General features: G+C 51.0%; 1 protein-coding gene across 1 annotated transcript in view; it reads right to left on the bottom strand.

Annotated features, from left to right (window-relative positions):
* TNFRSF8 (TNF receptor superfamily member 8) overlaps window positions 1-13,582 on the bottom strand; it is a 46,529-nt gene extending 32,947 nt beyond the window's left edge. Inside the window, exons 1-2 of the mRNA XM_036460842.2 lie at window positions 13,498-13,582; window positions 7,249-7,362 (exon numbers count right to left, since the gene is read on the bottom strand). Of these exons, the coding sequence (XP_036316735.1) occupies window positions 7,249-7,362; window positions 13,498-13,501 (118 nt within the window). The 5' untranslated portion in view covers window positions 13,502-13,582. The remainder of the gene's footprint in view (window positions 1-7,248; window positions 7,363-13,497) is intronic.
* Window positions 13,583-14,698: the final 1,116 nt, after the last annotated feature.

Below are 14,698 nucleotides of genomic sequence, written 5' to 3'. Positions count from 1 at the left end.
GGTTGTGCAAGAGGCAGCTGGTCGATGTTTCTCTCTCATCGACGTTTCTAGCTCTCTATCCCTCTCCCTTCCTCTCTGTAAAAAAAAAAAATCAATAAAATATATTTTAAATAATAATAATAATGGCCCAATTTTAAAATAGGGCACCCGGCCGGCATGGATCAGTGGTTGAGTGTCGGCCCATGAACCAGGAGGTCATGGTTTGATCTCCAGTCAAGGCACATGCCCAGGCTGTCGGCTCAGTCCCTGCTATGGGGCGTGCAGGAGGTAGCCGATCAATAATTCTCTCTCATCATTGACGTTTCCATCTCCCTCTCCCTTTCCCTTCCTCTCGAAATCAATAAAAACATATTTTTTTTAATAAAACGGGCAAAAAGGACATTAAACACCTATTTCTAAGTGAAAGAAACCAACCTAGACCAATCTGTAAAGGCTGACTCCAACTCTGACATTCTGGAAAAGACGAAACCATGGAGCCAGTAAGACCAGGGTTGCCAGGATCCAGGTAAAGGGGAGGAGGGGGAGGACAGACAGGGGAGCACAGAGGACTTAGGGGCTGAGACGACCCCGTAAACACTGCAGCCGTGGATATAGGACATGACACGTTTGTCAAGAGCCACAGAACTTCGAACGCAAAGAGGGAACCTTCACGTGAACCATGAACTTGAGTTAATCACGTGCAGGTACTGGCTCAACAGCTGTAACAACACACCGCACCCGTGCAAGGTGTTTACAACAGGAGAGACTAAGGGACTCTCAGTGCTTTCTGTCCAATTTTTCTATAAATTGAAAACTGTTCTTTTAAAAGATCTATTAAGGCTCTACCTGGTTTGGCTCAGTGGATAGAGCATCGGCCTGTGGACTGAAGGGTCCCGGGTTTGATTCCCCTGTCAAGGGCACATGCCCTGATTGCAGGCTCGATCCCCAGTAGGGGGCATGCAGGAGGCAGCCAATCAATTATTCTCTCTCACCATTGATATTTCTATCTCTCCCTCTCTGTTTCTCTCTGAAATCAATATATATATGACGGCTGTTCTATCTTTAAAAAAAAAAAAAATCTATTAAGTATTTTTTTTAATGAGCTAAGGATTTAAGAAAATGTTTTTCCAGAAAAGATATACAAATCACAATATAAAAGATGCTCAATATCATTAGTCCTTAGGAGAATGCAAACCAAAAGCACAAAGAGATACCACTTCACAGTCACCAGGACGGCTGTAGCCACAAAGACAGACAACAGCAAGTGTTGGCAATGGTGTGGAGAACCGGGAATATTCACACCATGCTAGTGGGACAGTCATCAGATTGTGCTGTAGAAACCAGTTTGACGGTTCTCAAAAATTACACATAGATTTATTGTTTTTAATTTTACTTACTGATATGAAAGAGAGAAAGGAAGGGAGAGGAAGACAGAGAGAGAAAGGGGAAGAGAGAGAGAGGAAGAGGAGGAGAGAGAAAGAGAGACTTATTGTTCCACTAATTTATGCATTCACTGGTTGAGCCTCGTATATGCCATAACTAGGGATTGACCCCACAACCCTGGCATATTGGGACAACTCTCTAACCAACTGAGCTGCCCAGCCAGGGCCAAACATAGATTTACCTATGATCCAGCAATTCCACGCCTACATATCTACCGAGAGAACTAAAAACAAATGTCTACACAGACACTCACACATGATCTGAGCAGCCACAAAGTAGAGATACCTAAGTGTCCGCCGACATCACAAACAAAACGTGGCCCATCTACGCAATGCAGTCACGTTCAGCCGTGGAAAGGCGTGAAGTGTGACACCTGTTACCGCACAGATCAACTTTGAAAACACTTCAGCTGAGTAAGATGCATAGCCTGGGATTCCACTTCCATGAAATGTCCTAGGCAGACACGTCCACAGCGACGGAAAGTGGGTGGGGTGGGATGAGAGGAGGAAAGACTTGGGAGGTCATGAGTTTCTTTGCGGGGAGGTAGATTATTCTGGAATTTGATGGTGGTGGTGGTGGCACAGGGTGAATCCAGTATAGTAAAATCACTGCACTGTACACTTTAAAACAGGCGTCCTCAAACTTTTTAAAGTGGGGGCCAGATCACGGTCCCTCAGAGAGCTGGAGGGCCAGACTATATGAACTACTAATTCCTACTGTAACACCTCGGCTGCGCTCACTGCCAAAAAACCTGGCGGGCCGGATCAGACTCCTCTGCGGGCCGCATGTGGCCCGCGGGCCGTAGTTTGAAGACGCCTGCTTTAAAATGATGAGTTTTAGCCCTGGCTGGATAGCTCTGTTGCTTAGAGCATCATCCTGATACTCCAAGGTTAAAGGTTTGATCCCCAGTCAGGGCACATACAAGAATCAACCAGTGAATGCATAAACAAGTGGGACAACAAATTGATCTCTCCCTCTCAAAATCAATCAATAAAATATTTTAAAATAGTGAATTTTACAAACTAAATCAATTTTACAAACAATATCCCAATTATGTTAAAAATAAGGAGCTGCCGTAAGTCGGTTTGGCTCAGTGGATAGAGTCCTGGCTTCGATTCCGGTCAAGGCATGTACCTTGGTTGCGGACACATCCCCAGTGTGGGGTATGCAGAAGGCAGCTAATCGATGTTTCTCTCTCATGGATGTTTCTAATTTTCTATCCCTCTCCCTTCCTCTCTGTAAAAAATAAATAAAAATATATTTTAAAAAATAATAATTATTATTATGTGCTAAACCTGCAGGGTGCAAAGGATACACATAAAGAAGGTTTACTTTTTTCCATTAATAATTTCTGGTAGTTATTCATTATAGAATGCACAAAGCAAGCCACAGCAATGACTGACTTTTCTTCTCCTGCTTGCAGTCTGACCGTGTTTTGAAATCTCATAGACTTTGGTTTTGTGGTGACCTGAGAATTTGCTGAATTAAGCACATATAAGCATTTAAAAATACCAAACAGGCCCAGTCAGCATGGCTCAGTGGTTGGGTGTCGACCCAGGAACCAGGAGGTCGCGGTTCAATTCCCGGTCAGGGCACATGCCTGGGTCTCAGGCTCAATTCCCAGTGGGCCATGTGCAGGAGGCAGCCAATCAGTTGATGTTTCTATCTCTCTCTCTCCCTTCCCTTCCTCTCTGAAATCAATAAAAATATTTTTAATATGTTTTATTGATTTTTCACAGAGAGGAGGAAAGAGGGATAGAGAGTTAGAAACATCAATGAGAGAGAATCATCGATCAGCTGCCTCTTGCACACCCCTTACTGGGGATGTGCCCGCAACCAAGGTACATGCCCTTGACCGGAATCGAACTCGGGACCTTTCAGTCCGCAGGCCAACGCTCTATCCACTGAGCCAAACCGGTTTCGGCAATAAAAATATTTTTTAAAGAAATAAAGAAATAAAAATACCAACCATATCTAATGCATTATGGAAAAAAAAACGGTTAATGGTGAATTTCATCTCAAATAGAAAAGTCACTGGAAAGAGTAATGAATGAGTGAACACAAACATCTCTGGAAAACAGTAAGGGGCTTCGTTGGCCAACCAGAAATGATAGACTCCCCCCAACATGGGAGGCAGATGGGACTGATGGAAGAAGGAGGCCACAGCCCAAAATATGTCCAAGAGGCTGTGCTGGGAGAGCCCCGGGGTGCCCCAGTCTCTGCTGGGGGCCCAGCAGAGCCGGGCCTCAGTGAAGAGGACAGGAGCATCCAGGCGGGTCAGTGTCCCCAGATTCCTCACCCGCTGATGCCACAGAGCTGGGGCCACGCATCTCCCCAAGGAGGCTCTGGGGGAGGGATCTGGGTGGTGCCCTGCGGCTGGTCAGACTTGGGGGAAAAAGACCCTCAGACCCAGAAGGCCAGCCACTGACAGACCTTGGCCCTGCTACCTCCCCCACAGCCACTGGAGTGGGCTCCACAAGCCCCCCAAGTCCTGAGATCCATCATGCAAACTAAAACCAAACATGAGCCGAAACCGGTTTGGCTCAGTGGATAGAGCGTCAGCTTGTGGACTGGAAGGTCCCGGGTTCGATACCGGTCAAGGGCATGTACCTTGGTTGAGGGCACATCCCCAGTAGGGGGTGTGCAAGAGGCAGCTGATCGATTATTCTCTCTCATCAATGTTTCTAACTCTCTATACCTCTCTCTTCCTCTCTATAAAAAATCAATAAAATATATATTTTTTTTTAAAGCAAAAAACATAAAACAAAAACAAAACATGAGAGGAAACCAGCACGGAGACGAAAAAGCCCCAAACTAAAAAATACACTAAGCTTGAGGAAGCAGACACAGGAATAACAGCCTTTAGTGTCAGAACAATTAATATTCTCAGAGGAAATAGAGCAATTTACAATCCCACCAACCCTCACGCCTGGTTGGTGGGATTGTAAATTGGTGCAGCCACTATGGGAAACAATATTTGAAAATAAAACTACCTTATAACCCAGAAATTCCACTTCTGGGTATTTGTTCAAAGAAATCCAAGCACTAACTTGAAAAGATACGTGGCCCCTATGTTCACAGCTGCAATAGTCACAGTAGTTAGAAGGTGGAACAACCCAGTGTCCATTGATATCTACACTAACAAAAGATGCAAATAGACTGTACCTTCTCGACACCCACCAGCCAATCAGGAGTGCATATGCAAATTAACCCAACAAAGATGGTGGGTTGATTTGCATACACAGGCACCCAGCAGCTGGGGGTGGGGAGGGAAGCAGGCGTTCAGCCCTGCCCCAAGCGCCTCTGGGCCTCTGGGCAGCATGGGAAGGCAGAAACGTAGCTCTGGGCTGGAGCAAAGGTAGTGCCGGCAGCCAGGGAAAGGAAGGCCTATTCTTGCACAAATATTTGTGCCTCTAGTGTAGGGGTGTCGAACTCAATCAGAGAAGGGGCCAAAATCTAAAATCCAGCCTAAATCACAGGCCGAATGGTTTACTGAACAGTCATAAACTGTCATTGTGATGGAAACGCAGCGGAGTGCAGTGATGACAGCGCGGTGCGGGCCACATTGCAAGACCTGGCGGGACGGATTTGGCCCGCGGGCCTTGTGTTTGACACATGTGCGAGTCTAGTGGATAAATAAACATACAATGGACTGTTGTTCAGCCTTAAGAAGGAAGGACATTCTGACACATGCTACTACCACGTCATGCACCGTGAGGATATTATACTGAGTGAAGTAAACCAGCCACAAAAGGATGAAATTACATGATTCCACATACATGAACTTCCTAGAGTAGTCCACTCATAGAGAGTAGAATGGTGGTTGCCAAAGGGTGGGGGACAAGAGTAGGGGAAACTGAGGAGCTAACGTTTAATGGGACAGAGTTTCAGTTGGGTAAGATGAAAAAGTTCCGGTCCCGGCCAGGTAGCTCAGTTAGTTAGAGCATCCTCCCAATACACCAAGGTTGCAGGTTCCATCCACAGTCAGGGCACATAAAAGAATCAGCCAATGAATGCATAAATAAGCGGAACAACAAATCTCTCCCTCTCTCTCCAAAAAATTAATAAATATTAATAAATAAATAAATGTAATCATTTTAATGCCATAGATAGTATTATCTTCTCCTCTTAAAAATTCCTTCTTTCTGTATATGTGTAGTCTAGCTACTAGCCTACCCATTCTTCTCTCTACAGAGAAAAGCCTCAATCATCCAGGGATGGGGGAGGGGCAGAGCAGGCTTTCTTCCTTATACTTCTCTATTGGTTGAATTTGGGGTCGAGAACACATATAACTTTCACTTAATCAAATGCAGTCATTCATTTTAAAACTTGAAAGCTCTACCGGAGAAATGCTCACATAAACAAAGAATGGCAATGCTAGTATCAAACAAAAATGGAATCCAGGCGAACACATTATAAGGGAACAAAGAAGTAGCCTTCATGTTGATAAAAGGTCCAACTTGCCAAGAAAACATAATGTTCATGAACATTATACCTAATGACACAGCTTTGACCTTTATAAAGCAGAAAGAGAACACAAGGAAAATCTAATGAAAAACAAGCATATTGGGAGATAGATTTTTTTTTTAATATATTTTTCTTGATTTCAGAGAGGAAAGGAGAGGGAGAGAGAGATAGAAGCATCCATGATGAGAATCATTGATCGGCTGCCTCCTGCATGACCCCCACTGGGGATTGAGCCTGAAATCAGGACTTGTACCCTGACGAAGATCAAACTGTGACCCCCCTGGTTCACAGCTCAACCTCTGAGCCACACTGGTCAGGCAGAAGGTAGATTTTAACACATCTACCTCAGAAATCAACCTCTGTGGAGGTGACAAAACTAAATAAGAATGTGTATTATTTACATTTATTTATTAATAAATAAATAATAATTTATTAATATGTATTATTTACATAATACAATGAATAAACTTGACCTAATAGGTATGTGTAGAATTCTGAATGGAACAAACAGAATATACATTTTTTTTCAAATACACTAAGCATGCTAAGAAATAAGAATATCCATTAGGCCAAGAAATCGCAACACATTCCCCACCACCACCTTTCAAAAAACCCGCACAAAAGCAAAACACACACCAGGTAGCACACAAACCACATTCACCATAAGAAACTCACAACTTGCCCTAACTGGTTTGGCTCTGTGGACAGCGCATCAGCCTGCCTACTGAAGGGGTCTCAGGTTCAATTCTGGTCAAGGGCATGTACTTTGGTTGCGGGTACATCCCCAGTAGGAGATGTGCAGGAGGCACCTGATCGATGTTTCTCTCTCATTGATGTTTCTAACTCTCTATCCCTCTCCCTTCCACTCTGTAAAAAGTCAATAAAAAATATATAAAATAAAATAAAATAAATTCACAACAAGGCGCTTATTGAGAGAGTTCCACTGGAAGCTCTTGTGTCAGATCTTCAGCTCACACTCCAGGTGGCCCTCACCAGAGCCGTGTGACTTAGGGAAGGCCCCACCTCCCTCAGCCTCCGTGTCCTCACTGGGAAGCAGGGAGAAGGAAAGAATCTTCCCCTACGGGTCCTGCAAACATTAAACTCAGTAAATGTGAGTCCCTCCCTTGAGGAAAGGTGAATTAAATCTCTCCAAAATGTATGGGCGCATAAGGTCATGGCTGGTATCAATTCCCAAAGCTAGAGTGGTAACGGAGGCACCAGGAGGCCAGGCCAGAGTGCAGTCACCAAATCTCGATGCTCCCCACCTTCTAGGTTCTGTCTCTCCCCAGAACCCCAACCCCACCCCCCACCCCAGGCCGCTTCGCTGGAAGGCGCCGTGGAGGGGAGGGCGGCTCTTACCTCTGCAGGTCACACAGGCTGTGCACCGGTTGGCGCTGCCCAGGTAGTAGTCCTGCTGGCACTGCTTCCTGCAGTCGGATGGCCCCTGCGGGCACAGGTGCTGTGGGGACGACCCTGGAAAAGAAGCGGAGAAGCTCCAGGCCAGGCCGCCTTGGCAAATTCTCAGGGGCACCCCTTCCACTCTCATCCCTGAAGCCTGTCCCAGCAGCACGCCTAACCCCCCAACATGTTGGCGCAACTCATGGCAGAGGCTTTGATGCCCAGGAGGGCAGGCCTTGCCCCTGATGGCCCGGCAGGCAGGCAGGCAGCACGGGTGAGGGAGAAAAGCTGGGTCTGGCACTCCAGGGCTGCCGCCTGCTGAGTGGGTAGCCTTGGGCAAGTCACAGAGACCGCAGGGACACCACGTTAATAATAGGATCATTGAGAGGATTGGAGGGATTGTGAAGACTAGCATGCGTCAAGTCCCACGGCAGGGCAGGCAGACAGCAGGCACTGGATGAGCACTGTTTGGGATTTTGTTTTTATCTTGTTTTTTACTATATTTTTATTGATTTCAGAGAGGAAGAGGGAGAGAGAGATAGAAACATCAATGATGAGAGAGAATCACTGATTGGCTGCCTCCTGCACACCCACACTGGGGAGCAAGCCCACGACCCGGGCATGTGTCCCGACTGGGAATCGAACCGTAACTTCCTGGTGCATAGGCTGACACTCAACCACTGAGCCACGCCGGCTGGGCAGGAGCACTGTTCTTATTATTCCCGGGGTCCCCTGCATTGTGGGAACTGGGGAGCCATAGTCCTCAGAGCATGAGGAGCTTAACCCAGCCTGACTGAGAGGCTGGCAAAGCACCCAGCGTCTCTGATGGGAGAGGCATGATGCTGAGGCCCAATGCGCGGGGCAAACGGGCTGGTAAAGTCCTGGATGTCCACAGGGTGTTCTCCTGTCCTGCCCCACTTTATGTCTGCGAGTTCTAGCCCGGATGTCCCCCATGGCCCTTCCAATTGAGCACGTGACCCAGGCAGGCCAATCAGAATGCTTCATCCTTTAGGATGGACACATGGCCCAGGCAGACTAATCAGAATACGTCATCCTTCAAAATTGGCAAGTGACCCAGGCAGATCAATCAGAATGCATCTTCTTCAACGCTGTGATTGGTTCATGGGACCAATGCCAGCCAATGAGCCCATCTCTGAGTTTCACAAAAGTTACCGGAAAAGAGCCCCCTCTTTACTGTTTCCTGGTTCAAAGGGCAACTTAGGTCCCGAGCTGCCCTGTCCTGGTGCTGCAGCTGGAGCTGGGTCCACCTGAGGAGGAGGTGACTCAGAGGCCACGGACACAGAGAAATGGACTCAGATGACATCATCAGGCCAGAATCCATGGCGCCATGATTTCTCTGTTAGTGAGCCCATTGTTTCTCTTCCGTCTTGTTTGGGCCTGAGTTAGGCTTCTGCCAGTTACAACCCAAAGGCCCTAGACCAGGGGTTCTCCGCATCCCCTGCGCCCCGAAGCCATTCTGGGGGCGCCTGTGGACGCGGCTCAGAATGATGCTTTCAGTGCACAGGCTCCGAGGCCGAGTGACTCATTTCGGGGGAATTTCCCCGCTCCACACCCGCTGCAGGCGCTGGTGGAGAGGCTGGCGACGGGGACCTGCCCCCGGGAGTGCACCCCCAGCCCGGGACAGAGGGCAGCACGTCACGTGGAAATCAGCACATTCGCTTCCAACGGGGATGCAAACTGAAGAGAGTAAAGCAGGAGGTGGGGGGTGGCGGGGGAGCCCCGGTCTGGGGCCTCGCCCGGCCTGCAGGACAGAAGGGGCTGCGGAGAGGCGCGGGCAGAGGCCCCGAGGGAGGGCAGGTGGCCGGAGCAGAGAGCAGACAGGCCGCAGGGCCTGGAGCCACGGAGCCTAAGAACCATGGGGGTGACTCATTTCTCTCCTCTTCTTTCCCGGATCCCACGGAGGTCTCCCCGCTATCACTTTCACAATCAGAAACAGCGGTGGTTCCGAGGCTGCCGCTGCGGTGTTGCTCTCAGAATCGATTCCCAAGTGGCCTCCGTCCCCTCCCGCCTCCGCCACACCTGCTCCGGCCTCTGATCGGGGCTCTGACCCCCAACGCGCCGTTTGTCCCAACGTTCCGTCCCTGCGCTGCCGCAGCTCAGCCTCGGGGTGGTCAGGCAACCCCAGCTGCTTTGGCCCCACAAACTGCCCGCACTGAGTCTGGGCCCCAGGCCCCTGTATATTCCAGCCAGGCCCCCCTGAATATTCCAGGCCAGGTCCCCAGGAGCGTGTTCCCCATCTCCCAGCAGCGCCCCCTAGATGCTAACTGCCTGTAGGAAGGGCTTCCCAACCCACAGGCCATCCTTCTTAGGGAAGCGCCCCAGCCCACCTCTGCCCCTGCAGTGGCCCCGGGCAGTCCTGGCTCGGGGACCAGAGTGGAGGTGACCATCTGGACTCCTCTGAGCCCTCAGATGCTCTGACCTTGGCTTTGGAATTGGGGGTGAAAGATGCTTGCCCGGTGTTTCTCCTGTTTCCCTGGAGAACGGGGAGGGGAGCTGTGGGCCAGCCAGGCCTCCCCTCCTCCCTGCTCACCGCCTGGGAGAAACCCTCAGCTCCTGGCACAGGTGGGACCCAGTCATACCGTGCTCTCCGGCTGGCACCAGGCCTGGCGTCACACAGTCCCCCCACCGCTGGGCAGGGGGCCCTCCCTGCAGGCAGCGGCTCTGGGCCCGAGCAGGGGGCTGATCCTGGAAGCAGGGTGCAGAGTAAGTGGGGGGTTTGGGCTCTTCTCGGATATGCTCTGCCGCCTCCCAGATGCAATGCCATGGGGGTCAGCACCAAATAAGGTGGAAGGGCTTGGGGTTCTGAGTTAGACGGCCACAGGGGAGCCCCACCCGAGCCACTTGCTGGCCCAAGGCCATGGACCAATCCCTGCCAGCCCATGTCTCTGATCCGGTTCAGTGAGCAGATAGGTAGGCAAAGGGCTTGGCACAGTGGCTGGCCCAGAGCATGCTGAGGAGGATCCTGGTCCAACACGGGAGGACTTGGGCCAGGGAAGCCCTGGAGCAGTGCCCTGAGCAGGGACCACTCAGGGCAGAGGCAGGCACAGGGCTCCATCGCCCTCTGACGTCAGTCCCGGCCACGGTTAGGAGCAGTGCGTGAGCTCCCCATCACCGTCACCGGGGGTGTGTAAGCGGAGGGCTGGGATCAGCTGTCAAGGATGCAGGAGAGGGCGTTAGGGGCCTGGGCCACAGGCTGGGTTCGGTGACATCTGACATCTCAATTTCAAAGTCCCGAGGCCCCCGTTTCCTTCCTCCACCAGCCCGCCCCCGCGCCCTGCCCCACAGCTGAGCACTGATGGCGGAGGGGAGGGCAGCAAAATGTCAGAAATTTCCCCACGACGCCGAGGAAGGGGTTTTTGAGGGTTTTTCATTTTTCCTCCCTTGTCTGCCCGGAAGCACAAGGTCAATAAAACTCCACCAAAATGCCCCTCCCACCGCAGCGGCAGGAGGTGCTCGGCGCCCCCAGTCACTGAGGGCGTGGGGGAAAGGGGCCCTCCTCCCAAGCCATAGCGTCTACGAGGAGGGAGGCTGGGACCGGATGTCACTCCCTCCCCACCCCTCTGGCAAGGCCCCCTCAGGCTGGGGTCACAGGGGCCGGAGGATGTGGGAAGTGTCTGCCTTGCTCTCTGCAGCTGGATCGTGGGACAGACAGACAGCAGATAGGGGGTGGGTGGCCCGAAGAATGGGAAGAGGGATGGCAGGGGAGGAGGATCTGAGAGACGGCAGGAGGGCCAGTGGGCCACTCTTCAGAAAGCTGGCTGCAGTGGACTCAGGAGAGGCAGGGTGCTACCAGCCACACAGCGCAGAGCAGGCTGGTTAGGGCCGGCTTCCTGAAGGGGTGCAGAGCTGGGGGGGGGGGGGCAGTGGGGGTGGGCATCCCTGGTGCCCACAGGCTTGGACATAGGCCCAGAGATGGGAAAGCTCACAGTAGGTCCAGAGGACACCAAGCACAGCAGCTCCTGCAGAAAGGTGACCAGTGGCCTCGCTGTGAGAAGGAGCCATAAACAATGTCTGATGGCTACATGGACAGGTAGATGGAAAGGGGTTGGAGAGGTGATGGGGATGAATGGAAGGGGGAGAGCTGTGTCCCCTCCAAATTCATATGTTGAAGCCCTAACCACCAATGTGACTGTATTTGGAGACAGGACTTTTAGGAGGTCATTAAGGTTAAGTGGGGTCATTAGGATGGGGCCCTGACCCAACAGGATTGGTGGCCTTATTGAAAGAGATCTCTCTCCTCTCCTCTCCTCTCCACTCCTCTCCTCTCCTCTCCTCTCTTCTCTCCTCTCCTTTCCTCCTCTCTCTCTCTCTCTCTCTCTCTCTCTCTCTCTCTCTCTCTCTCCCTCCCCCCCCCTCTCTCTCAGCCATGAGAAGGCAGTTGTTTGAAAGTCAAGAAGAGATTTCCCACCAGAAACCAAGTCCTGCCAGCACCTTGATCTTGGACTTGTAGCCTCTAGAACTTCGAGAAAATAAATGTCTGTGACTTAAGCCCCCCAGACTCTGGTACTTTGCTGTGGCAGCTTGAGCAAACTGAGACAGACAGCTAGATGGACAGGGGATGGGAAGAGGGATGGGATTGGGAGGAGGGGATCTGAGGAGATGGCAGGAGAGCCAGGGGATGAGCTGTGAGTGGATGAAAAGATGCATGAGTGGACGGGCAGGAACATGGATGGGTGGTGGCCAGCCAGTTAGGCAGTGAGGCCCTAAACACTAAAAACAGACAAGCACGGGGACCCAGCTGACATCTACTTCAAAACCAACCTTAACCCCCAAAATAAAGGCCAAAAAGGCTATTTTTTTCTCCTGTCATGACAGCAATTTTTAGAAATAGAAAATACCAAATCCACCAAAACCACTTTGGCTCAGTGGATAGACTCTATCCGATAGAGTGTCGGCCTGCGGACTGAAAGGTCCCGGGTTTGATTCCGGTCAAGGACATATACCTTGGTTTCGGGCACACCCCAGTAGGGGTGGTGCAGGGGGCAGCTGATCGATGATTCTCTCTCATCAATATTTCTAACTCTCTATCCCTCTCTCTTCCTCTCTGTGAAAAATCAATAAAATATATTTTTTTAAAATACCAAATCCTTTCCCCTAAATGCTTCTTGGCCCTCTGTTGGCCTGAGCATGGGCTCCTCTGGCCCTCGGGGTCTGGGAACAGACAGACCAGGTTTCCTGCCCAGCTCAGGTCATCGGCCCCCAATGACCCAGTGTCCCCCGCCAGACGGCAACGCTTGGGGGCCTAGAGGATGCGCATCCAGGCCCAGAAATGGAGGGCGGTCAGGGGAGTATTGACAGCTTGACTCTGGGGGCACAGAGCCCTGGCCCCAGCCCAGCCAGTTCTCCATTTCCCAGTTTGTGACCTTGGGCAAGTCACTTAACCTTGCAGCACACTGCCATAGCCTCATCTGCAAACAGGAATCCTAACGGATAATGGTGAGGATCTGATGAGACGAAGAAATGCATGTGACCATCTCAACCTAGTGCACATATAGCACATGCCCTATGAGGGGCAGCTGTCAATCAAAAACAAGAATTCACAGCCCGGCCAGCGTCGACCTATGAACCATGAACATAGTTTGATTCCCTATCATGGCATATGCCCGGGTTGCAGACTCAATCCCCAGTGTGGGATGTGCAGGAGGCAGTCAATCAATGATTCTCTCTCATCATTGGTGTTTCTATCTCTTTCTCCCTCTCCCTTCTTCTCTGAAATCATGATATAGATATAGAGATAGATAGAGATAGAGATAGAGATGAAAATACCAGAGGCCCAGGTGCACGAAATTCATGCATGGGTAGGGTACCTAGGCCTGACTTGCAATCAGAGCCAATCTTCCCCAGCAGCCGGCCCCACCCTCAGTTCCCCTTTCCCCGTTGGGCGATCGGGGCCTGTGGGCTGGAGGCAGCTCCCTGTGGTCAGTGCACGTCATAGCGACCGGTTGTACTGCCGTCTGGTCGATTTGCATATTATGCTTTTTATATATATATGTGTGTGTGTGTGTGTGTGTGTATATATATATATATATATATATATATATATATATATACCGTATATATATTTAAAAACAAAAACAAGAACTCATGGTGGGATGGCCTTCAGAGTCGATAGCCAACATGACAATGACAACATTGGCTCCCATCTTCCCCACACCCCAATCCCCCTTCCCCAGCCCAGCACCCACTCACCCATAGGGCAGTGGTAACAGCACCTCCCGGCAGTCTTGTCATAGTAGCGGTTGGGGTCTCCAGTACAGGGGTCCGTGGGGGCTCGACCCTGGAAAGTAAGACAAACTGGTTAGGCCCAGTGGGTCCCAGACACCCATCTTCCCTCCTGACCCTCAGGTCCTAGGAGACCAAGTAGGTCTCCACTCACTGTCAAGGCCAGGCCTACCACCAAGCCTCACGTTACCAAAGAGAAATCAAGTCGGAAACACCTGATCTCACTTCTCCTCGAACTCCAGCCTCCATAGCTCAAGACTCCCTGATTGAGCTTCAACTTATGAACCAGGAGATCCCAGTTCGATTCCCAGTCAGGACCCCTGCCAGGGTTACCAGCTCAATCCCCAACATGGGGCGAGCAGGAGGCAGCCGACCAATGATTCTCTCTTATTATTGATGTTTCTATCTCTCTCCCTCTCCCTCCATCTCTGAAATAAATAAAAATAGATCTTAAAAAAGAGAGAGAGAGGGAAGTCTTACTGAGACTTTGGGGAAAGTCTTTTGTCCTTCCTGGTAGAACGAAAGTGGGGCCTGAAGCAGGTTTCTGTCAACCCACAACCAGGAGCTCGGGGGCGGGGGGGGGGGGGGGGGGGGAGACCAGGTGGGAGGGAGCCTGTCCCATCAGTGTACCTACAGCAGCCCGGATGGTGCCTGACAGACAGGAGGGGCCACCTATGGGATGCATGGGGTGGGGCCCTCTTGGTCAGGAGGGGAGGAAAGCAGAAGCCATTTACCCCCACCCAGACGCCTGGCTGCCTCAGGGGCTTCTCTGCTCTTCTCTCCACTCAAGGGAAGAGTGAAAAGTGAATACATTTTCCTGTTAAGCTCAGAGAGCAGCCAGGAGGCCCGTGCAACAGGAGGTGGGTGGGTATGTGGAGTGTGTATCACATTTTTTTTGTTTGCTCAGCTGAAACATCACCACATAAAACTGAAGTAATAGAGATAACCTGATGTTTGCACACGTCAATGACAATGACAACATTGCCCATACACGCCCGGCCTCCTCCCTCCAGTAAAGCAGGCTGCTGGGCCTCTCCAGGGGCAGGGACCTGCCAGGACCCCCTGGCCCAAAGCATTGACCATATGAGCGTGGAAGCCTGCGGGAGGCCGGGCTGGGGTGAGGGTTCAGCCCTGCCAGGCCTGCTGAGTGCGGGGAAATTTCTGGGTC

This window comes from Pipistrellus kuhlii, unplaced genomic scaffold (genome assembly GCF_014108245.1).
Source record: "Pipistrellus kuhlii isolate mPipKuh1 unplaced genomic scaffold, mPipKuh1.p scaffold_m20_p_34, whole genome shotgun sequence".
Classification (NCBI taxonomy): Eukaryota; Metazoa; Chordata; class Mammalia; order Chiroptera; family Vespertilionidae; genus Pipistrellus; species Pipistrellus kuhlii.
The sequence above is the reverse complement of the archived record's forward strand: the minus strand, read 5'-3'. Positions and strand labels throughout refer to the sequence as shown.